Here is a 25,478-nt window from a genome sequence, read left to right on the forward strand (position 1 = left end):
ATAGGAAGTGAGTAGGACCAGAGCCCGACTGTCCCCCCTGGGCAGCAATACCTCAGAGACAAACGCAGAGCGAGCGGAGCCATCACAGACTGATCAAACCTTTCGCCCCTGCCTACCTGCCTGCCGGTGCTGCTTTGACCCCGGACCTCTGAGGCACAGACGAAAGACATCTGTGAATGAAAGTGTCATTCCGGACATTTGGAGCTGGTAGCAGCACAGCAGCCTTCCCCCAGCCCTGGGTAAACATGTTTTCTAGGCCATTAGCATTTGTGGAAAACCACTCAAACCTCTCCTTTTTCTCCAAAGGTCAGTTTACAGCATCTGACTTAAAGGGCTGGTCTTTGTCTTTTTGCTGCTGATCAAAAAAGACACATTTGACTTTTATTGGGCTTTTTTATTATTAAAAAAAAACGTATGTTTGAACATCATCTTTTCTATTTTGGTAAAACGCCCTCTTCGGAAGGGAAGAGTTGATGTTTCCATTTGCCACTGGAATATTTTGGCTTTTAAAGAAATTCTCAAGGGCTTGTCAGCAGAAGTGAAGTTTCAGCTTTTCTTTCATTTTTTCCCCCCATTAAGAATTTTAAAAGAATAAAACTGTGAAAAAAAAAGTGGCAACAACCTCCCGTCCCCTAACTGAAAAATCAACTGCAGGGTGCCAGAGGGCTCATCCAAAATACAGATGTTGTACCTGAAAATGAATAGAAAAGACGACGGGCTGCCATTTACTCTGCTGGTCTGGCACCAAGCATCCTATGATGGTTTTTACCACGACATATATTGAAAAGAAATGTCTGAATGAAAAAAAAAAAAACCCAACAAAAAAAAAACCAACACCCCCCCCCCCCCCAAAAAAAAACCCTCAGAAATTGTTTTCTCTTTTTATAACAGCACCTCCTGCAGATGGCAGCACAGTCTGTGTAATGTAGCTGAACATACTCGCTCCCAACACAAGAGTTCCTGGCAGTCAAATACAAGATCACAATTTAGGGGCAAAGCCAGACCATGTATACCCACACATACACACAAAAAAATCCAACCCCAAACCCCCCAAAATCACATAATTTCAGTAAGAGCTCCACCATAATATAATGAGCTGGATTTGCCTTGTAACGCAGTCAAGATTAAACCAGATTTCCTGAGGTGTTACTAACATTTTCCCCTCACTGGCCAGAACTACAGCTGCAAGCTCAAAAGCAAAGCTGAGCAAAGCTTGTCAAGGGACCAGACATGGCCTTTGCCGGACCGCTGTGCCGGCTGCCAGACAGGCAGGGACAGGCAGAGCAGGGCTCTGCGACCAGCAGAGCGGCTCCCATGGAGCCTGGGAGACCTGGTTTCCTCAGGCGGTTTTCTGCCACCTCTCTCTATATCCCAGGTCTCCCCCTGTGAAAGGTGAATACACTGGTCTCAGCAGTCATCACGGGCCCGATACGACAGCTCTCATGGAAGCACCGCTCCCACCCCAGTCTTGCATGATGCAGGCTGAGGATGGTGGTGTGAGCCAACGCACCCTGCACAAATGCCAATGGTGAGCGGGTTTGGACGTTCATCTAACCCCTCCCTGCCACTCACTTTACCACAGTGATTTAAAAAACACATGGAAAAAATGGATTGCTTCCAGGTGTATTTGCCACTGCTGCATTACCTAAGGAGCACCATAAGGCCTTTGATAGTCCAGAGCTCTGAGCTGTGGGTCTCACTGCCGCAAGGCCATACCCCTACGAGTCGTCCCTCAGGTTATCCTATATGTGAACAGAAGAGGGTGGCTGACTACAGCGTTAGCAAATTAAGGTAAATGAATGTGACTATGTGAACGGGAACTCCTGCGAAACCCATGCTCAAAGCTGGTCTCAAAGGAGCCCACAGGGAAGAGTGCATCTGCTGCCATAACCCATCCTTTCCTAACACGGCGATTCATGTATATCTCACGAATAAAATAAATAACCACTATTAAATACAACGGTAAGATTCTCTCTACAAGCATTTGGGAAGACTGGGCAGTGTGAAACAAACCTAGCCTAAGCACAGCAAACTTTGTGTCTGCAGCTGTATCACAACAGTATGTACAACAACTCTCTCTTCCAAGGACACACTGGAACAGACACAAAAGTGAAAAAAAAAGGATCCCAGAAATAAATTCAGTCACTCTAAGGATGCTGAACACTGCCATGCCACACACTAAAATATTCTACTGCGATCCAAGATGAGGTAGTATACCAAACACCCAAGTAAAGCCTATCAGGAACATTCAATTAGGAAAAACCCATGTGACAAACAGTATACCTAAGTGGGATTTTTGGTTGCTTTTTTTTTACGTCACAATTGCCATATTCATATTGCCATATTAAGACTTAATTGTATGATGCATACTGACTCGGAGGGCTCAATCTAGGGCCGCGTCTTATTTCAGACAAGGTTCATTTACCCTCCTCTATTCGCAATTGTTCCTTTTGCCTGCAGCAGCTTTTTATTTTAGTGCTATGAAAAACAGCCATCACGTCAATTGGTTTGGAGAACCATCAACAACCTGGAAGTTGTATATAAAATAAAGACAAGCTACATAAAAAACAAAGTTTCAAATTCTGAAAACTTGATTGCTGTAAAACACTTGGAATAAAAGAAGAGATTTCAAAGCAGAGATAGGCACTAAATAACTCCCAGTGAAGTGTCTCTGGAAATCACTGCCCAGCAAAAACATTTTGGCAGTAAAATCCCCCTTTTAAAAACCAGGTAAACAGAGGCCTCCTTGGAAATCCTGCCCCTATTTGACTATGCCCCAGCGGTCCTCGTGGTTTTTCAGGTGCCTGTGTTCACTAAGTCAGCTTCTAGTTCCTGGCTTTTACGGTTTCTCTTCATTTCTCTTAACAGGGTTGGGAGCTCACTGGATCAGTAAGGTTTCTCTGAGCAGGCTGACATAAAGTAGTGTTAGATAACATCAAGGACGGCATCCACGTGAAGGTACCCCAAGTTGATGGTGGAACAATTAACTGGTATTTAGAGCAGAAAGTAGGCAGGGAGCAACCTCAGGCAACACTCCTAGGCACCAGGATGGCAAAAGCAGAGTCAGCTGGACAAAACCAGGAACGCTGCAGTTTTAGTAACCGAGCATGTCCTCCTCTGCTTTCTGAACAAAAACCAGGAGCCTGATGTTAGTTGCAATCGTCACACAGCCTCTAACCACCTTTGAAACGATCTATTCCATAGTAATAAATAACAATTGGCTCCTATACAGCACTACCTTTTAAATGATTGAGCAAAACTGACAATGGAGTGGCAGAAGGGTGCACCTCATGGACTATTTCCGATAGATTTTGCCTTCCTGTCTTCTCCCAAAGGCCTTCCACCAAGACCTGACCAAATACTATGGCTGCTTCCCTGCATCAGAGCTGCCAGAGCGGGGAACTTGCACACACCTTCGGGGGTCTTCCATAAGACTGCCAGCTTCCAAATGTCCTGGGTTTCATCTCACTTGCAAAATGGGGTCACAAGCTCCATTTCACACGTTTTTGACAAAACAGAGAGCATTATGTCAGATGAAGACACTAGAACATTGGAACACTGGTCTGAAATGCATGCTCTTTCCATGTGGAGTTCAGTTCTTGCACAACTTCTACTAAGAGAAGCAGAGTACAAAAAATAGGATGGTTTACAAACGGTGAGAGCTGGGACCATGACTCCCATTCTTCCCCCTACTCGCACACACCCATCTCAAAAGTAATAAATCAGTGCTATTTTCAGTTTCCACTGAAACAAACTAATTCTGGCAGATAGTCAAAAGAGTATGGTTTCAAATGCAAATACAGAGGACTTTTTTTTTTCTTCTTTTTACGTGGCAGTTAACTGGCAAGAGACAGAAGGAGAGCTCTGGCACTTTTTTAGTCCCTGAACTTTTAAACTAACTATTTGCACAACTGCCTCTTCTGCTTAGATGAATTAGCAAGCATATCTTCAGCCATACCTCTCTGTAATCACAAACATAAAAACAGATCAAAAGAATCATTTGAAAATAGGATAGCAGTCTTTGATATGGACAAGGAAGATCTTCAGACTTCTGTAAAGAAAGACAAAGAACACTGACAAGTAGTTATCTCTCTCTGCTGTTGGAAGACTTGTTTGCAAAGGAAATTGAACAAAACCTCCAAAATAACATCACAGGTAAGCCCCAGAGGATGTTTATTTTGCCCAAAGCAAAAAGATTATGACACGTGCCAGCAGCAGCGTATCAGGTGGATCTTGGTGTGACAGCACATCTGTGTAACTTTAGCCTGCTTGAAGCAAGGGGACAAAGAAACAGCAATACTCCAGGTGGAACCAGATACATTTAACCTGCAACAGAAATGTCACACAGTGCACGAGGGGGAATGTTGCAACGATCGAGATTGGTAAACAAACCTAGTCAAGCCTATCCAGAAATGATAAAAACAAGGAACTTGTAATCCCAACCGTTACAGGCAAACTGTGAATCAGCGTGTCGTGGCTCCCAACAAAGCAGGAACAAGCAAGCCACGTCCTCAGCTACGGAAGGACTTGTGAAAATCTTACCTGCGTGATCCAGGACAGGGCTGTTGGCACCGCAGGTTTGGTACAACGAAGCAAGATCCTTTGGAATGTAAGTTTTAAAGATATTTAAAATGTCCAAACGTTTCTCATGTCCGTCTGATCCTGGATCCTGTTTGCTGGAGTGTAAAGCTGGAGAAACTCCCACGGTGCCAGGCTGGGGCTGCAGCAACGGACTCGCTCGTGCTACCGCTGTGCAGTTTGCCAATGTCCTCAGCTCGTTGCCAGCCTTCACGTGAGACTCCCTCTGAGGCACGAATGGCTCTTCGTGTTTAGTGTACTGCTCGCTCTTACACAGAGGATGATACTGCAGTGGTGGGTTGAACTTGGCCTTCATGGAGTCGGAAGCACAGTGCTTACCCAGAGGGGCAAAACTAGAACTTCCTTGGGGAACCACATACTTCTCCACTTGCTTACTGTTGGTGGGCTGTGAGCTAGGCCTGGATATGACTGTTGGAGTAGGTGTTACGCTTCTGCTATAGGCTCCCGTTTGCATAAGTTTGGAATTTGCTTCGTATTTACTTTTCTGTTGTGCTGCTATGCTGTATTGCTCCTGGGAATGGTTTAACTTGGGCTGTCTGTACCCATCCAGACCTGATAAGCGCGGACCACAATGGCCGAAGGCGTGACCGTCCTTTGACTGATGCATACTCCCAGACTTTGCAGACATCCCGACAGAAAGAGAGCTGCTTTTGGACCCTGGCAGCGCACTTGGCACTTGAGTGCGCGTAAATCTGGCAATGGGCAAAGGCTGGCATTCCTTACCTCCGAGAACAGGAGGGGGGCCGGTACGCCCACTCCTTGCCAGAAAGACCAGGCTGTTTTTAATACTCTTGAATCCGTTCTGTTGAACCCAAGGGGGAACCATCAAGTTACAGCTGATTTTGTGCAAAATTCTTTTGTGCATCCACAGGACTTCGGGGTAGTAGGTCTTGTGACTGCAGAAGGGACATGGGTAGACAACTAAAGCAGCCTGCAAGGATGTATTCAGATTTTTATTGCATGAATTATCCCTTGTTGATTTTTCACTCAAATCGAGTGGAGCTAACACTTGATCTTCAGCACCTTTTTCTGTCAGAGGATGCTCCCTGTGCAAGTCTAGCAAATTTTGTCTGGCGCGACTAGCCTGCACTTCAGGTGACGTTTTTAAGTCCATGACCATGTTAGAAGATGTCTGGCCCACACCCGAAGCATAGCTAGCAATGCGACTGGAGCAAGGAAGCCCTTGGCTGTGGTGAAATGCTGGCATCTTTATGTCTGCAGAACATTTTAGATCTCGGTATTTCAAAAAGGGCTCCCTGATGATGCTCTCCAGTGCCGACACCAGGCCGGGAATCTCTGGTTTAGATTCCCTGACCTCATTTTCTCTGGCATTGCAGATTCCCAGCTTCGGGAGTTCATCCAACTGAGATGTTACCATCGGGGTTTCCTCTTTAGAAAAGTTGCAGTGGTATGGCTTTTCATCTGAATGGGACAAACAAGAAAAATCATTGTCATTTTATGCAGAAAGGAACCCAAAAGACAGAGCAGAATTCAAGATTAGAGTAAGATAGCAGGAGAAAAAGCAAACTTTGCTATTAGTATCGTAATGACATGCTACAGAGTAAATGTACTGTATAAGCAAGAAAATCTTGAAATAAGACACAACAGTTCAATTTACTTTTAAAGATGACTGTGAAGTCTGGATGAACTCTCTAATGCTGCATGCTCATGACATTGTGAAGAAAGAACAATTCAGTTATATACCCATATTAAAATTCTAGCACTGCGAGAAAAATAAGCAAATATGCAACCATTTAATGCTTTAACAAAAGCAAAGATAATGGAGCCAGATAAGACTGACCTAGTTAAAGGTCTGTCAGTGCTTCCATTACAAGCCCCTATTTTCAAAGGGTTTATAACTCAGCAATAAAAATTGGCTCCACAAAGAAACCAAGCATATAAGCAGGTGCAGCATACAGAATAAACTGCTCACTTAAGAGGGACTTTTGCAGTGGCCAAGTATAAAAGATGAGTTAGGGAGGATATAAATTTTGAATTTTCCATCCGTTTGTTCAAAGCAGATACTTTTTTTTTTAAGCATATGTTTACATTTGAGTCAAACTCTAGGAAAATTTTATGACTGCTTGATCCGCTGAGAGATAAGGAATTCAACATTTTCAGCCATTTAGATTACAGAATTCAAACCAGACTTCTGACTCTTCTCATTTTCTTCTTTGCTTCTCAGCTCTCCAGAGTAAATTTATCTACCTAACACATGTCCTGGAAAGGGAACATACTGAGTAGTAATTAAAGCCACTTAGGGGGAAACAGAAGAGAAGGATTCATTTTGCTGGGAGCATGGCCACCTCTGCCCACTCTCCCGATGCTGATCTCTCAGAGGTGCTGATGAAGCCATTGCATCCCTCCAAATCAGTTCACAAATCAATTCCACAGAGATTTTCATCACAGCAGTAATACTTACTGCACTGAATCCACTTAACATGTAACTGAATCGAATCCCCTGACAAACTTTCAGTTTCAATTAATGTGCAGTTAGTAAGTCACTGCCAGGCGAGTGTAAGGAGACCATGCTCCATCTAAAATGTCACCAGTCCAAAAAGTCATCTCTGCATCTGTAGGAGGGGTGAGAATGGGAAAGGAGTGAACTGCTCTAGAGCTGCATATCGTCTTGCATCAATTCATAAAAGCCAGAGCTTTGGAAAACCAAGCGCGTTAGCGCAGCACAGTGCCATGGGCATGATTCTGCACGGCACAAGGGAAGAAGCATGTCTTTGCCCGGAGTTTCACCACAAATAAAGTCTTCTTTAGCCTCGCCTTCAATTCAAAGAAAAAAATTCTCGAGCTTTTGTTTAATTCAAGGTAATTAGGTTAAAAATAACCCACAGATTTGCAGCCTTGCAGGGCTGAGTGCTCACTCTGCTAAGATCATTTTCCTTTCAAACTCTCTAAGAGGATATATTCAGGGGGGCAAAAAAACTCACAACCCAGAAACTTGTTTTTCCTGTGTTGCAGGGGGCAAGGCTTCAGGAAAGCACGTGCCCAGCACTACTAGCCAAATTTACAGTTTGAAACAAAGACACTGCATGCAGCGGTGAAATCTGACACTGCACATCTGTGTTATTTTCAAAGCACATCTGTCAAAGCCCAAAATATTTGTGCTCTTAAATAAGATTGTAAGGCTTCTCTTTACGATCACAAGGAGTGGCTCCTTTGATCATCGTTGTAAATAACAAAGCAAAGCAAAAACAAATCATTCGGTCGTAGCAGTACTCAGCAGAGACTGAACCAACCTACTGGCTACGCCGCGCAGAGCGGGCAGAGGAGGGAGGCGAGAGACCACATCCAGCCCCACTCCTGGGGCCTGCGAAGGGCACGCTGACAGACACCCACCGACAGACGCCCGCGAGTCCCAGGTTGCTCTGCATACTTCAGACGCTCCTTGATGCTCTCCAACTTGGTCAAAATCTACATAGCATGCTGTTTCCGCAGACGACCAAGTCAAACAGACTGCGAGTTGGCACAAGTTAGGTCCGGGCTTGGTCTTTGTGTCCAGACAGTTTAGGTCTGTACTTGGGAAGGGAGGAGGAGGAAGCAGAGAAACAGACCCCAGTCTCATGTGCCTCAACAACGACAGGTATAAAGCCTGGGACTGCAAACCTACAGGTGGCTACAGTCCTTTCAGTCCTATTGCTTTAGTGCAGCCATCGAAGAAAAAGGGATTTTCCAGGTGGAAAATGTAGCACAGAGTAGGAAAACGATGAAGGCATTTCTGAGGTGTATCTAGGCACAGTCTGCAGTTGCCACAATGCTGAAAGCATACACTGTCAGTACAATATATGAAAATTTGTAAGGTTATTACAAAACATAGCTTCTAACATCTCTTCATAGTGTCTTGCTAGATTCAATTCCTCTGACGTCTCACACGAACAGTACTGAACATACTAGGAATAATTTTTAAAGCTTAGATCAGGAGCCTCAACAGCAGTATTTAACTGCTCAAGCCGCACTTCTGGCAACAAAACCCCAAAACGAAACCACACCCTTTACCCCCCTTCCCCAAGATCTGGACCTTCACCAGCAGGCCCCCACACACCTCTTCCCCAGCACAAAGCAGAGCCTCAGCTTTCGCCTAGCCCCTTCTCGCTCTCCACCAGGCACCCGGCACTCCGGGTACCAACCCCAGGCTGGCAGGCTGCCATGTGCCATCCTCCCAGCCACGGGTGGTGGTCCAGGAGGGGCTGCCAGCAGGTAGCAAAAGCCGGGGGGCAAAGAGGCGATGCAGGCAAGAGCCAGAGGAACCAGTATGTGACCCAATAATATAGGCAGAGCCTTTTTAGAAAAATAGATTAAATTTATTTCTGCCTGCTCCCAGCCGCTTGCCCCAGCTGAAAAGGGGTACTAACAATCCTTTTAAATCACTGGTATAAAATATGGCTCTAACCAGTGCAGTGCAGGCATTACTGTCACCAGAAACTTTCGATATTTTATTATGGCCAGGTCAAAGCAAAAAGCCATGAATGGGATGCCTTTTGCAAGATCTCCAGGGACTATAACTCACATTCCCCACTGAAAGAGTTCTTGGCTAAGCATGCTTTCACTTTTTGTCCTACAGTCCCTGCCATCTCCTCAATTCCTTTGTTTCTTACCCAAAACAGCCGTTTACCTGTTGTACTTAAGAGTGAGAACAGTCCTTTTACCACATCCCTGAGGTGTTACAGTTTTTCTGTGTCATGGACACCCAGCCAACAGCTGGAGCGGAGGAATTTTACAAGGTGTCCAGCTAGGAGGTGGCTGCTGATGCCATCTCATGCCTTCAGTTTGGCCATAGCTTCAATTATCAATGGCATCACAGGCCACGGGAAAGCAAAGCAGTACAGCATGAAACACGTAACTATATGGGAAGCCATGGTCTAGCAACACAGCAACATTCAGGGATTCGACCAGTTCTTCAGAAATATACCTAATTCCCATCCCTTAGTTACATATCCTACACAGGCAGATAAAAGTGACTTCCCTTCTCCCGCCCGCACATATCCCTCTTCTCTCTTTCTCCCCCTCACATGCATAAACGCCACTTTATTTCCTCCCCAGCCCTGTTTCTCCACACAACTGAATTTTAGAACAGGCCACACAGCTGTTTTAATTCATGAGGCTTCCTATAAAGTAAACCAGGCTACAAGCCTGAGGACAATGAAACCGTGATTTCTATTCAGAAGAGCAGAAACTGGCTAGAAATTGGCCCCTTTTCTGGCTAGCATTACAACATTAGGAGTTGAAGGGAAAGGAGCAGATGTGATGTGTTTGACTTTTAGTAAACATTTGATAGTGATTTGCACTTTGAGATGAATGCGGTGGCTCAATTTGAAAACTGGCTGCAAATAAATCATGATAAAAGCAAAGGATAATGTTGGAAGAAGGTGCAATATTGCAAAGACCTGTATTAGGTCCTATTTCACTTGGTATTTTCTTTAATGATCCAGAAGAGACTCTAGACAGCATGCTAACTTAAATCTCCAGGAAATATCACATTTGGAGGAGCTGCAAAAATAACGGGGACAAGGAAATAATGTGCAGGGACTCAGAGAGAAGAGAAATGCAGTCTGAAAATAATCAGATGAGATTCATTCTGGAAAAAAAAGCAGGCTAAGACAAGTGAAGGGAAACGATCCAAAAAAAACCCATGCAGTGGGAGGGCGAAATCTGGGAAGCAGCAATGTTGAAAATAACAGATGTTACAATAGACGGCAAGCTAAACATGAGTGTACTAGGTGAGGTTCTTCAGCTTAGCTTCCACAAATAAAAGCATGCATTATGAAAATAAAAATAAAACTACCCCTCTGAAGAAGACACTTACATGATGGCCATGCTGGTCACATTATTTTTTTATCTATCTATCTGTCTACCTATCCATCCCTATACACGAAACCCAAAACGTACACACCACAGTCATGGGCAATATGTAAAAGCCCACAGTAAGTACAACACAGTGGGATGTGTCAGGGAAACAAAAAAGCAAAAAGCAGGTCTGCAACAGACAATCGAGGTTTTTTATCCTGTGAAAGGAAGGTCCAACAAAAATACTCAGAATATTTGTGCAGTTCTGCAAATACGGACAAGTCCGAATGAGTTCAGAGAACTGCAACAGAAAAGTAACCAACCAGAAAATAAAGATGAAGAGTTAAGCGTCCCTCACAGGGCTGAAGGAAGATGGGAGGGTGATGCCTGTAACCTCCCCAGGAATGCCAAGCTCCAAAAGAGAGAATCATGTCATCCTGAGCACTGGAGTCTATCACAACAAGCACATATAATTGCATGCAGGAAAACTCATGAGAAACAGAAAAAAAAAAATCCTGATTATGTGTATTTGCAGCTTGCAGAATAAATGTCAAGGGAAGAGGTGGAACGCTGCTTGGACTGTAAAATTTACACGGACAAAACATGGATTATCAACGCATGATAAAAATCCATGCTTTTCACAGGGGGACAGAAAGCACGACTTATCCCTTACCCTTTGCTCTACCAGAACAGCAAACCAAAACCCCTCCTAAGGTAACATCCACACACACTACAGCTGCATTGTAGGCATACAGCAAAACCAGCTTTCGTTTCATGCTAATTCCCTATGCAGTTAGCTAAGGAAAGGACCCCTGGAGCATCCAACGGTGAGCCCATGACCCTCCCTAGCAGCAGGTTTATCATCTGAGCAGAGGTTGGGCTGTTCAAAGAGACCTGGTATCTGTTTTGCAGAGGGTGATTTGTCTTACACCAGCCATGCCCCCTGTTCTAGCTGTCTACGAGCCTCATTTTTACAGCTCCGCAAGCTGCCTGCCACTTCCCCTGCTTTCTGCTCTGGCTGCATCACTCAGCAGATCCCCAAGGCGGTGGCAAAGCGGATGCGAGGTGAGAGACAACTCCTACGAATGCTCTCAGGTTTTCTTCCAGCACAAGGCCACGTGCTGCAATGAGATACCGGGAAGAAAAAGTTAGCTGTTTTGATACGAGATCCAGCTCTGCAAAGCTCATCTTGCTTTACACATTGTTAGATGGTTTTCAGATGCAGCTACAATAGCTCCCCAATAATTCAGAAAAAGAGATGAACAAGGATTAGACAGGAGCACTCGGTACTGCAGGATGGGGCAGGCTGGCAGGTAAGAGGGTGATGCTGCAGGGTAGAAAGCACACGATCAGCTAAGAGCCCTGCTTCCTCTCAGACTAATTTTAGAATCAACAGTGAGTGGTTTTGGCTGAGGCCTGAGGTTTTTAACAGGGCAGAAACCCAACACAGCTCTTGAGATGGAGATGCTGGCTGCCACAGATGGTTTATCAGTCAGGCAGCTCGCCTCGCCCCGCAGAGGTTTCACTTCACGAGGGGGAAAGGGGAGTAATGCCGCCCTGCGCCAGAGCCCTGCAGCGCACAGAAAAGAAGTCCCAGGTGCCCCAGGAAGTCCTGCCTTCGTCTGGTCACGAGCGAGCTGTTTCTGGTTTACACCACACTGGTTTTCCTTGTTGCTTTCCAGCATTTTTTTTTCCCTAGTTTTGTTGTGGCTAGATGTTGGGGAGTTACCTTTTCACTTCCACGCCGTCAGCTATACATTTCTAACAACACCATGCTTGCATCGTTAGCAAATAAACCCGGATCATGGGTTTAGCGATCAGAACTAGCAGCCCTTTGGTACAGTTTGCATTCGTGGTCTCCATTCTCCTTTTCGACACCTAAACCTTATAGTTCCCCAAATGATTTCTCGTTGACTTTTTAATCTCACGGCCGACAATTTCAGGACCAGGATGCACGATGGCAACTGTCAGCTTTCAAACAAATGTTTCTTGGGAAAGGATGCCAACTGTGGCAAAGCGTGATCTCACGAGTAAAGAAGGAACTGCAGTTTTGTATCTCTGTTTTTTGGGAGTGGGCCCAGGGAGGGGAAATTATTAGCTGGCCAAGCAATTTTGGTTCGCTTAGGCACCTCAGAGTAACAAAACACAGCTTTTTTTCCTTCCACTCTTTTCTTCCCAAACGGTACTATCGCTGTTGCCACGACAATTAAATGACTAATGCTTGGAGCCCTAAATTCAACTTTTTTTATGACCATGCTATTTTTCAGCTGTTTTTCTTGCACGTTTGTTTTCAGGCTTCCCTCCAGTCCTGGAACAACAATGTACAGATTTATTCCAAAGTCCCGTTTGCTTCACATCACTAACTTCGACCTCCACATTTTCTAACTTTACCCTCATGTTACTTTTCACCCTTGCTGTCGAACCCTTAAAACACCGTACTGCCATGCCCCAAGCATGGAAATAGCTGAAGGGCCCCACTACATTGTTTGCCTCCTTCCCTGGGCAGAACTGGGGGACACTGGAGGGGATGAAAGTGGCCGAGCCAGCGGAGCCCACCGCTCCTAACTCACTGCCTGGTCCCCATTTGACTAATCTCTCTGGCATTGTGCGGGAGGACACCTGCTGCTTGTGAAAACAAAACCCACGGAGCTCTTACAACCCGGGCAGCAAGAAACATGAATAGGCAACCATCAGACTAATTCAATAAAGTTTGTTCAGTTCTGGACTGCACACATGTTGAGGTTTTTTAATTATTTTAGGTTATTATTTGTTATTATCATCAGAGTATCTCTGATTGTATTAGTCTTGCATTTTGGAAAGAATCTGAAAGGTCACCAAAGTGACTGGGAAAAAAACATAAATATTTTAGTTGATTAAATTTGAAACTTAACCTTTGAAGATGAGTGAAATCGGAGTCTGAGAACAGTTACGGTATAGCGCACAAAAGACCCCTTTCTACAAGGTATTCCCTAGCTCAGTAAAATTACAAATTCCTTTGCACAGCAGAAATGCTTTATGGTTATGTCACACTTCAAGGATCACTTTTTTTTTTTTTCCTTTTTAAAGAGAAAGGAGGCCTGAAACCATCCCCCATCCACACAGCCACAGATGCGAACGCCAGCAAGATTACCGGAATTTCAAGCACAATCAGAAACCAGACACCAACTAAGTAACTGAGGAACTAGGTGGGAAAGGGTATCAAGTCCAAAATCTGTCAGGCTGCAGTACATGTTATAATAAGGAGGCATGCTGAAAAACAAGCCTGCAAGTTCACAGTAAACTTTTTCTTTCCAGCTACTTGTACATAATTTTTCCTTAAAGAGTATCTGGCTTTGTTGTTATCTAGGGTACCGATGCTATAGGCCATCTGGCTGCAAGAGCAGCTCCATGTGCAAATTACTTCGCTCTCCCCTCACGTAGTATCTTTTCATCACCCCAGCTTCGCACAGGTGCACATCGAGCACAACAAGCTTCGCGCTGAAGCCCAAATGCAAACTCTCTTCTAGCGCCGGGTGCTTTGGGATCTGTCTGCCAGGTATCAGCCCTCCCAGAGTCAACGCAGACTTTACTGGAAGGGGAGGAAAGGAAAGCATCTACAGCCGAGCACGTAATGAAGCGAAAGTGCACATGTGGGCAAAATGGCTGCTGCTGGCAGTGTGCCACAGACACGACACTTCCAGTGTTCATCACGTCTCTCTCCACCTCCTCACTGGGAATTTTTTTGTAAATCATTATATAGATGGTGCATAGGCATTCTGGCAGCGGCAGAGCTAACGATGACTTACCAATGCTTTCACCTCTCTATTTCTCACAGAGGTCCACGAGGGCAATCTCTGCCCAGCAGCAGGAGAAAAGGCCCATGAAATAACATGTACTTATCTGCAGGCAAAGCAGGCAAAGCTGTAGCTCCTGTTACCAGAGTATTTCCAAGTGCCTTTTTCACCCTTCATCCACACCAGCTTGACCCATGGGTAGTTCAGCCTTCAGTGGGGCTTTTGCTGGTTGAGAAGAAAGCTCGTCCTTTAAATAAAGAGCTGCCAGCTCTCACGCAGCAAGGCTGCAACTAACACACCCAATTCCCATGCCCTTGCATCCTGCTCTCATCCCCAGCACGGCCCCTTCTGGGACTGGGGACAAGACCTCCCAGTCGTGCCTCACAGCCCCTCTTTGTCCTGTGAGCTTCAAGAGCGTCCTGATGCCTTCCCATCTCACACAGGGCTTCTCCAGCTACAGCTGGGTAAAGCACAGTGCTGAGAAACCAGTGAGTTTGTCCATGCTACGTGTGGCTTTTGCAGCTCTGCCCCTAGCTCACAAAACTTCAAACCTGCTTTTCTTCCTTTAGGAAACGTAACGCCAAAGCGCACCGGTGGATGCTGAGGAAAGGGAACATCGCTCCTACCCACAGTCCAAAGCGGGGCGAAGGCACTACTACATCAGCTTAAAAAGTACAGGCACAGGCACAGTCCCACATCACCGTCTGGATCCTGGAAGGTGCTGAGGGAATGGCTAGTACTTATCTACGAATTATGGATAAAATAGAGGAAGAAATGAATACATACACAGGACCAATACAAAAAAAACCTTGCAGGGACTGCTTGCCAAAATGAAAACTGTACAATTTGGCATTGCCTTCAACGTTGCTGCTCATAATACACTTAAAGAAAATTATGGGATATAAAACCCCTGGAATGCTCTGCAAAATTAGGAAGTGATTAGCCCAGATGACACCAATTTGACTCTAACACAGCTTTGTCATAATTCCAGACTTCATAGCAATACAGTATGAACTGGTCCAAAATCCAAGCAGAGTACTTCCAGTGCGCTCTGTAGCTGCTAGGCATTTCTGTGTGTGTGGCCCTGCCTGTGAAGTCTGGTGCAGGTAGAAGGAGGAAAAACAAAGGGCATAAGACCATTAACACAGCAGGATACATAATTAAATTTGAGAGGGTTGGATTTGGGTAGGGGCTGTTAAGTTTTTTGGCTCTTTTTTTTTTTTAATTTAAGGCACAAAGAGAGAAGTGCAATTGGTTTTGATGTGTCAAAACTACTTGCAGTGGAGATGGAAAAATATGACTCAGATTTTTAAAACTTTTTTTAAGCAAGTGGCAGCCTGCCCATACAGCCACTCCAAACATAGACTCAAACAGTTGTAAATCTTCCTGGAGATTCTCCCTTTCGTTCCCACAGTCAGACTTGCCACAATGTCTGCTCCAGAGCATCTTCTTGACCACCACCTGTTCCTCTTCCTTCAAGTGCATTAAGGAGTAAGGCTTTCCAGGCCAGGACTGTGGAGTGGCAGCCACCCCCGTACAGCTTAACATTCCTCATCCAATATTTCATTTCTGCTATCATTTGTTAAGCATGGGTAGCATATTGCCATATATCATAAAGCCCTTTACTAGAGCTGCTCAGTCTAAAAACAGAGGGTACAGCTGTGCTGTAGGCTAGCATTCTGCAGAAATACCAAAGCTGCAGCCAGCAAGGCCAGCATGGTAACAGAGGTAGCACAGTTACAGGAATAAGGAGCTCTGCATGACCTAATTTACGTTGTTTCTCCTGCCGAAGACCACGCTACCATGGCTGGTGGCTCTGTTCACAGACTTGAGGTAGTCAAGGATCTCTACTGTGCATTTCAGCCACATCAAATACAGTGGCACATCACAGAAACACGAGCTTAAAATCTAGTATTACAAGTATTTAAAGATTCACTAGTTATACAGTACTTGGACAGAAAATCTGCTTCCTTGTGTTAATTTTTTTCAGGCTTTCAGAGGAAAGAGGACTTTGGAAAGAGAATGGAAGCAAATAGGGCTGGAATAGGCAAAAAAGCAAGTCAGATCAAACCCAAGACATCGGCTGGACAGACCGAACTATCATCACCCTTGGCCCTTGGTAAGGGGTGGCATCGCTGGATCACAATTACCACTGTTAGACGGTGCCACAAGGACGCAGTGGGACCGATGAGCGGCTGAGCCCAGCTGGGATGTGCAGAGCCCCCTCAAGGTATGGGAAGGCTCTAAAACACTGATAGATCAGCAGCTGATGTGAACAGCTCTGATCCAGATGGATCAAAGGGAACTGGAGCTACCAGGGAGGATGTGGCCGCAGCCACTTGGCCAAGGCCACCTACTCAATACCGACTGCAGCTAAGCTGCACCAAAGGGGCTCTGCAGGTGCCACGCAGCCCCCAGCCCTGAGCCAAAGGCCTGGAGTTGGGAGCTCGGGGTCCTGCCTGCCAGGCCCAGTCACCCTCCACCCAGCCTCCGGCTCGCCATCGCTTGCTCCTATGGACCACGCAGGGCAGGGCTATTTGCAGGCTGGCTAATTAGAAGGTTAAGTAGCCTTTCCTTGCCCCTTCCCTGTCTTTGCAGGGTCCTCCCTTGCTCCTTTGTATAGGAACAGAGGAAAGGGTAACAGTAACTATGGGAGGCACTTCCAGCAAAGTAAATGGCCTTTCAAACCTGGCTTGAAACAACTCTGTGACAGCCTTAAGCAGATCACTAAAGACATCAGCCATTTACTGGCAACTTCCATAATCCCCTTGAAGAGCTAATAGACAAAGCAGGCTGGAACCTACCACCACCGGCACAGCAGCAGAAAGGGCAGCTGCCTGCGGGCAAAACCTGCTCTGAAAGGGATTTGGAGTTTTAGCATTTTCTCTGACACTTTTCCTTTTATACGGAGAGGTAAATTTGAGAGCTCACGAGAGCACCAAAGTTCTGGGCTCGCTTAAATTCTTACTTCTTAAAATCCTACTAATCTGGAAAATGAGTAAGAGAAAAAAAAATTTTTTTAAGATGTATTTTAAAAGATAAAATAAATAAATTCCACCATCTATTCATCTCTGGTGCGTGGGCTTCCAATTTCAAAAAAGAGGAAGCCTTCTGTTTGAGAAGGAAGTCAGATGAGAATCATCCCACGGTGCATGGTGTGGCTTGGAAAGGTCAGGAGACAAGGGGATGTCTCAAAGATGTATAGAAAAAAGATGAACCAGCTGCAAATGTGTTTTAATGAATCTTTCAAATACTAGGATCATTGTTATTCTAAAGGAGGACGGGCGGGGGAGAAACCAAATCCATTTGAAAAATAGCAATAGCAACACATCAATTTTAAAATAAGCTCCATAGACAACAAAATAGTAATTCTGCACCTGTGAGTTATGATTCTTTCTATCACACACTAATTTTAATAAAAATAGCTGTGTTAAAATGCTAAAACATTAAATAATGAAACTATTGCATATAACGCATAGGAAGCTTCCCAACTTTTCCAATTAGCACCAAGACATAAACTTCAAATGCAGCAGAAGCAAAAGAAATGCTGAAAAACACTGCCACAGGCTGGCTTAATTTGGAATTTCTCCTTTTCAAAAGGATTTAAAAAAATAAAAAACACACAAATCCCAAACACACACATACAGAAGAGCTACCAAGTACTTCAGATTTTCTTCCTTTCCCTGGACTTCGTGCTGTTACCTACCTTACAAGCAAGTAGGAAAGTATGTCTAAGGGCAACTTACAAACTTGGTTTGATTGAAAAGAGCTCCTACACGTGTACCTGCAGCAGCCTGCAAACACCGTTCTGGGCGAGAGGCTCAGTTAACCTCACTGATGTCTCTTGCCTCCATATTGAGAGCAAGCCCCTAAAAACCAGCATGGAAAATCCCTGTGACTGCCGTGGGATTAACAAAGGAAGATCTTAAAAAGTTGATGATCACCTATCTACATGCAGTGTCCTTAAACAGAAAGATGCCTATCACTCCAGGGGAAAGCTTTTCTCCTCAGACACACAAACCTGGCGGGATGGAGGAGCACCCCACTGTGAACAAGCAAAAGCTGCACCAGTTCTTGGGCGAGGGCTGTGGTCACAGAATCACAGATAGTAGGGGTTGGAAGGGACCTCTGTGGGTCATCTAGTCCAACCCTCCTGCCGAAGCAGGGTCACCTACAGCAGGCTGCACAGGACCTTGTCCAGGCGGGTCTTGAATATCTCCAGAGAAGGAGACTCCACAACCTCCCTGGGCAGCCCGTTCCAGTGCTCCGCCACCCTCAGAGGGAATTTCTGCAAGAAGCAATACTGACACCTCTCCTCCGGAGGAGCTTAAGTGTTAATTATTCCCCAGGGCTCAGGTCTTACAGGGACCTGATTTTTTGGAAGCTCGGGAAGGCCATCTGCTTTCCCAGCAGCGCCCGATGGCTCTGGGCAGAGCAACTCCAGCAGGATTAAGCTACGCACTGGGGAAGGACGAGGGGAACTGAGGTAATCAAACCACCTCCCTGCCCCCTCCCCCCCGTGTATCAGTTGCAGGCTCTCTCGTTATGCACATAAAACTTCACAGAAGGAAAAAAAAAAAAAAAAGAAAAAAGGAGCAAGTTACCAATAAAGGAGCAAATTACCAATAAAGACAGAGCTCCTCATATCACCCCCATCACTTCACTTGCCATTTACCCACACCCTCCTGTTACAGAAGGCAGGACACTCCCCATCCCGACCAGGGCTGACTCCTTAAGACTGCTTCCAGACAGAAATAAAACTTGCCTAAAGAAGAATGAGCTTAAGAAGTTAATTTGATTAATTCATGTTCTTAAATAGCATAAAATCATACAGAAAAACAGATGTTTACCCAGATACTTCCAAAAAGAGAGGTAAACAACTGCATGGCATGTGTCCCCCCAACAGCATCACACAAAGAACTACGTAGTACCACCGCTGCTCTGGCAAAGATACAGATTAGGCCAACGTCAGGGAAATAAAGCATTTGGAAAATCCTTCTCAAAGTCAGAGTCATTTTAAATCTATTCACTAAAACGCACTTAATCTATGACTTAATCCACCCACACACCTGACTACCCACTGAGTCCAGGTGATGACTAGTGTTTATGACACAGAGATTGCATCAAGCTGATTGTAGCTTTAGTCCTTTAATCAAAAGAAACACATAGCTTTCGAAGCGACTCCAAGCAATCACGAGCGAGGTTACGTAGCTAACGGAGGTACCTATCCCCATGAACTAAGCCCTACACTCTCAGCACTACAAAGGCGTATTTCACCTTGGCACTTTTATCTGCACACAGGTAGTGCTCTCACTTAGAATCCCACCCTATGAGTTTATCACCATGGGCAGCACATCTGACCGTCCCCTGCCGCGAACACACCACGGCAGCTCCTGTGTCCCCAAGCGCACAGTGAGGTCAGACCTTTACACTCCCCTGCCTACAAGAAAGCTCTGGTATTTTCGCTGTCGTTAAGAGGCGCTGTGATTTCTCCCTTCATGACCAAGCGAGCCCCTGGCTCAGCAGCAAGCAAGCACCGGGCAGCTGCGGACCGCAAAGCCGGCGAGCAGCAGCAGGAGGGGGAGGAAGAGGAGGGGAGAGGGGGAGGACGCGGCGCCGGCCGCCCCGCCCGCGGCCGCCAGGTGGCGCTGCCGCCCAGCGGATGGGCCCCTCGGCGGCCTGCAGCCGGCCTCCGCCTCCGGCGCGCCGCGCCGCCGCCCCGGCCACAAGCGGCCCGTTGCCTTGGCCTTGGGCTAGCCCGGGTGCTGCGCGGCTCTCCCTCTCCCAACGCGTACCCGCGGCGCAGAAACACCCCCAGACAAACAAGAAACAAATCAAAACACACACAAAAAAAGGCGGAATAAACAAATCCCCCCCCCCCCCCCCAAAACCCCCGCGGGTGACGGCGCTGGGGAGCAGCAGGCCCAGACATGGCCGACCCGCGCAGGCGGGGGCCTCCCGTCCGTGTGCTTGCGCCCCTCGAGTCGCCACCGGCACCCGCGGCCTGGGCCGGGTCCTCGGCACCAGGGGATGCCCCGAGCCGGGGGGAAAGAACCACAACCACACCCGCCAGCCGACCAGCGCTGCGGGGGGCTGCGTCCCCTCCAACAACAACCGCTTCCCGCAGGGCCCAGGCGTGCCCACGGGTCCAGCGACGGCCGGCAGCTCACCCCACGCCACAGCGTTTGCCACCACCGAAACAATAAAGAGAAGAAAACCCCTCTCAGCTGAAGCTGCATCTGGTCCAGTGATTTGGGGAGTAACTAGAGAAACGCCAAAAACAGAGACAAGAAAGTACAGTATTTTGATGAGGTTTTCTACGTAATGTGCTGTATTGTACCTTTCTTTTTTATAAGTCAAAACTCCCTTGAAAGAAATAGCCCCACAGATAGTTGAAAAGCATCCATTTCAGGGGAAACAACACCTCCGACACGGGGGTTTTGACTTTTGTGCACTGTTCCATCGACGTAGAAAGATCTCCGTCAAAACAGGCCGGAGCCTGGGCAGTCAGCAGCAGGATGAGGTAACGCCAACCTCCATCCTCCTCTTCAGAGTCATTCTCGCTGCGCGGCGATCCGTTAGCCCACACACATCTCTCCGCAGGAAAGGATCCCCTCAACTTCCCTAGCGCAGCCACTGGGGAAAACACAGAAACGCGGGAGAAGAAAATACAAAGACCTCACCACCGCAAAAACCTCTGCCTGCCGAGTGCTAACGGAGAGAACGCTCTTGCAGATTAAAAAAGTGCTGCAGGAGCGGGGGGAAGCTTCACTTGCACACAGCGAACAGGAAAATCCACCAACATTTGCAACCAGATCAGTTTTAAACTACCCTGGACTGCTCATCTGTGGTGAAAGGAGGACCAGCTAAGATGCAACCCATTATTAAATTTAAAATATCTGCAGAGGGCATGTGAATAAAAAACTTCAGATTTTGCCAAATGTAGTCAGGAAAAGAAAAAAGTACGTTATTATGTTCTGAATTCAACTTCAAGACAAAGACCAGGACTAGGATAAATGGAGCCAACTCTTTATTCTCATGAAAAAAATCAAGTATTTAGGGGGAGGAGTCTCTGACAGAAAGGCCTAGGCTTGTTAAAGCAATAAAGGATTTTGGGTACTCCTGTTTTTTAGCATTACAACATACTTCATATGCTTTCACTCACAGGGCATAGCTTTCAGAAGACAAGCATACATTTCATTGTGTTCCGCAGAATGTGGGAACTCGACGTGTCACTGGGCACCCACGTGCACTTGGTAGTTGGATTTGCATCTATTTTCCATTTCAGCCTACTGAGGAATGAGAGCAAACCACCAACTCTTCCCCCGTGCTGCACTTTTCCATTTGATTATTTGGGAATGGAGAGCAACAGTAGGAAAGTCAGAATGTGCAGTTTAAGGATGTTTTATGAAAGTTTAATGAAAAAGCGTCACTTTCCACGTAAATTCTCAAAAAAAATTACCTGGTTTAAAGATTTAGGTTTAATTCACATAATAATTCTTTCATTACTTCAGAATGAAAGTTCCCTGCAAAACAGCAGAGCGTAAATGTGCACAGAGCTTACCAGGGACTTTCCAAGGCTCTGTCTTTATTTTGTGTATTTGTTGATGAAATACTGGCTTTCCCAAGCTCACTGTTGATAATTTCCCTCCCCCTCACCTTTCTTTTTTTTTTTTTTTTTTTAGTAAAGAGCCTTTAAAGTTTCATTTTGTCTATAATTGAGAAATTCTACGCTATAATGTATCTCTTTTCATCTTGTTCTGGGTTTGCAAGCAGGCTTCCCATGAGAAGGGAATCCTTAGCACCGTTTCTAGATTGCAGTGGTCTGCGTTTAAGGCCACAGGTGTGAAAGCCACCGTCCACGGCAGCGCGCAGAATTCAACAGAAAGCACCTTCCACCAACTACGAAGCTGAGTCAACCTTTTAATCTCTGCTGAGTTCCCACAAAAGGACTCTACCCTAACATTTTTCTCCTTTGTCCTTCCTGTTTGAATCTTCCTGTCTATCTTTTGGTATTATCCAGCCCACGAAAAAACTCATTCCACCTAGTTTTGCCTTAGTCAAAACTGCAGAGATGCCTTCTGGAGCCCTTACCTCACACCCTTTCAGTATCTCGAGAACACATCCCTCTTGCTACTCACCAGTACTTTCTCTGTCCTTTTGTCTTCCTCCATTCTGTGCTTCACAAGAAAAAAAAAAAAAAAACAAAAAACCAACTATCTCAGAGGGTGGATGGTTTTGTAGTTAAAGGCATCCAAAGACATTCCAAGCTACAGTTTTCACTTTTACCACATACTTTAATCCCACAAACGACCATGAGAAAATTGTTCAATCCCTCTGAGATTAAAGCTGTCTGTCCTCTGGAAGAGGAGCACTGTTACTCACAAGTGAGACTGTCTCTTAGCTCCAACTAACTGGGAAGATGTGTCATCTACCTGATTCAACTCTCCACGTAAAAGCCTCTGAAATTCAGTCGTGGTTCCTTGACCACCTGCCCTGGCCAGGATAGGGGACTTGGCAAGCTGGCGCAGCACCAGTTTTTGAACATGTAACACACAGAGAGCAGCCATACGGATGGTAACTCTTCATCATAACCAGTCTTCGTCATTTACTACCACTGCGTGTTTAGAATGGAGTTTGTAGTCTAGTTACTCCTTCTTTCTACTCTAGTCAACTAGTTGCAGTGAAGCTTTAGGTAATTACGTAAGGCAAAAAAGTCCCAGTCATTATGGAAAAAAGGTAAGCTTAAAATAAACAAACAACTTTACATTCTCTTTCCCTTTCTCCTTCCCCCAACATCTCTGAACACCACTCTTCAGGTTTTTCTCAACCTTCTTTCTACTTTCAGTGCATTACATTCGAGCTTACGGAAAGTTGAAAAGCTTCCTTTAGGCAGTAATTCTTGCCCAAGAAATTCACACTCCCTCAGCCTAAACATAATTCAGACCTCAGTTAAACTACCAAGACTTTCATATGGCTGAATATTACTGGCACTTGCATTGTGCTAGCTATCTTCTTGCTGCTTAGTGTTGGACTTCAAAGTGAAGTAGAGTTTTACCCTGGAAATCTTCTGAACAGACAAAACTTAAAACATTTAAGACTGTATACAGAGTAATTTTAATGTTGTGGTAAAATACAATTTGAAAACAAAACAAATCAAAATTGCAAGTACCATAGCAGCTCCTCTAAAAAACTCTTCGTTCTGTTTACCTAAGAAACGCAGTGTTACTGCAGTGTTGTACTCCTCCATTTACAATGAGGAGTGCCTTTAAATGGAGCTGAATTTTTGATGCATACCCTACTTTGGTTCAGAATTGATCCACTACTATTAGTAGCAAATTTAAGCTGCAATGTTAAGAACATAAAACTAAATTTTTAATAGAAATTGTTTCTATGTAACCTAATTCTCCAGGTTACTATCTGAGTCATCTTGTTACTAGGCTGAAAAAATACCCACAAAAAACAAAGCAATACTTTGTCTAACAACATTACTGAAGCTCAATAAATTAATTATTTTCTGTGGAAAGCAGTGATTTAAACATTATAATATCACACTGCCACAAAGAGTACTTTCAAAATACGCATATTTGGATCTTAGACTCACTTGAAGTAGCTTTCATGAAATTTTTCTAGCCTTCATTTTAAAATTAATTATGAGAAAATAACTGAGCTTATGCTGATACATTAAAGGTTGCTTCCAACTTCTAGGCTGACAGGTTCTATAATCCAAGCCAAAAGGCGCCAGGAGGGGTTGTGCAGTTTCTCTGTCCCTCTGCCAGTCTTTTCACACCCTAATCTCTGCTGATTTAGTTTTCTCCATCCTGCAGACTCTCTCTGCAAGAGATGGCTGCACCCTCAAAATGGAGATCAACCACTGAACAAGTCTCACCTGTCTTTGAAACACCCCCCCGAGGGGGTTTTCCATTCTCCCGGAAACCAGAAATGCACTATCAACAGGCCCTTTTACTGTGCCTGTCTTGTTGAGGGTGGATGCCAACCTACCTCTTCTACCAAGCTCCTTCCTGCACCTAAGAGGATCTAAGAAATCCCTTATTTGGTTTGGCCTGTCCTTTAAGACATGAAGACTCAGGGTGATAATGGGTCAATACAGTCTAAAGATAGATCTGACGGCCCTAACAGTTTAATAGCTGGTTACAGGGAGCTGTAATGCTTAATAAGGCAAAGAACAACAACTCAGCTCCTGTGAGGTGCTGCTCCCAACTGCTGGGAGTGGCACTTCCCAGCTCAGCCAACAAATAAGAAAAAAAAAAAAAAAGAGACACACACAACTCGTGTTCCTCATCATTTTACCACTCATCACTGCGGCAGTCTCAGAGCTGATGACAATATTTGCACATCCCAGACGCAAAGCCCACGTTTACCAAGTGATGCTGGCCAGAGATGGAGAGGACAAACCGCCTCTGCCTGCTCACTCACTGAACTGGTACCAGGACGGGCTCTCCAGCAAATTGCTGGAAATGGATGCTATCTCCACTGCATCTCCTGATCATCAGTTTAAAGGGAAAACAGGAAAGCTGTTGGACTGGCAGCTCTTCCCCTTTCCCTTGCAGAACTCCAGCACCAGATCACCAGCTTGGCATACCGTTACAGGTCTTCACCCAGTCTTAACCTACGTGTCTATCCAGCACTGCCAAGGAAGAGCCCTGACACCACACTGCAGCCTCAGGATACACGGTCTGGAAGAATGCAGAAGCCTGACCTTCTTAATTAGTTAATTCCCCAGGAGGAGTTCATGCCACCAACATCTGCTCTTCCAGGGAATGTCAAGTTTTCTTGGAAGAAGCAAAACCAGTAACAAATCCACAGTATCCAGAGGACTGATATTTTCAAATAAAACTTGCATGACAGTTACAATAAGGGGCTTTTTGTTTAAGCAACCTTGTCACAGCCCATCAGTTTCAGACCCCAGAGGAGGCCCACCTCTCCTACCCGAGGTTGCTAAATGGGCACTCTTGATGCATGCCATTTTCAGATTTGAAAAATCTGCAGGTTTATATTTTGCAGGGACAAAGTGATAAAGGACAGGCTATTGCAGGCGTATCTAAAAATATATATATATTAAAAGAAAAATGCTAGTATTGCTAGATCACTGCAGAGGTTGAGTTCCAACTTCTTTCTGTATTAAAAAATACAAAGATATTTGGATCTAATAGGAAATAACCTAAACTGCTACACTGCTTCCCCTGCAGAGCAAAACAAGTCAGGAATAGAAATGTGTAAGCCACTGCCCCAAGTGCTCCAGTGGTACTTTGAGGCGCATCAGACTGTGCTGAGCAGCGAAGCATCCCT

General features: G+C 45.4%; 1 protein-coding gene across 3 annotated transcripts in view; it reads right to left on the reverse strand.

Annotated features, from left to right (window-relative positions):
• ZNF516 (zinc finger protein 516) overlaps positions 1 to 25,478 on the reverse strand; it is a 100,803-nt gene that overhangs the window by 8,524 nt on the left and 66,801 nt on the right. For all 3 annotated transcript variants that reach the window (XM_075416582.1, XM_075416580.1, XM_075416581.1), the window contains exon 3: positions 4,543 to 6,021. In XM_075416582.1, the coding sequence (XP_075272697.1) occupies positions 4,543 to 6,021 (1,479 nt within the window). The remainder of the gene's footprint in view (positions 1 to 4,542; positions 6,022 to 25,478) is intronic.

This window comes from Opisthocomus hoazin, chromosome 3 (genome assembly GCF_030867145.1).
Source record: "Opisthocomus hoazin isolate bOpiHoa1 chromosome 3, bOpiHoa1.hap1, whole genome shotgun sequence".
Lineage (NCBI taxonomy): Eukaryota > Metazoa > Chordata > Aves > Opisthocomiformes > Opisthocomidae > Opisthocomus > Opisthocomus hoazin.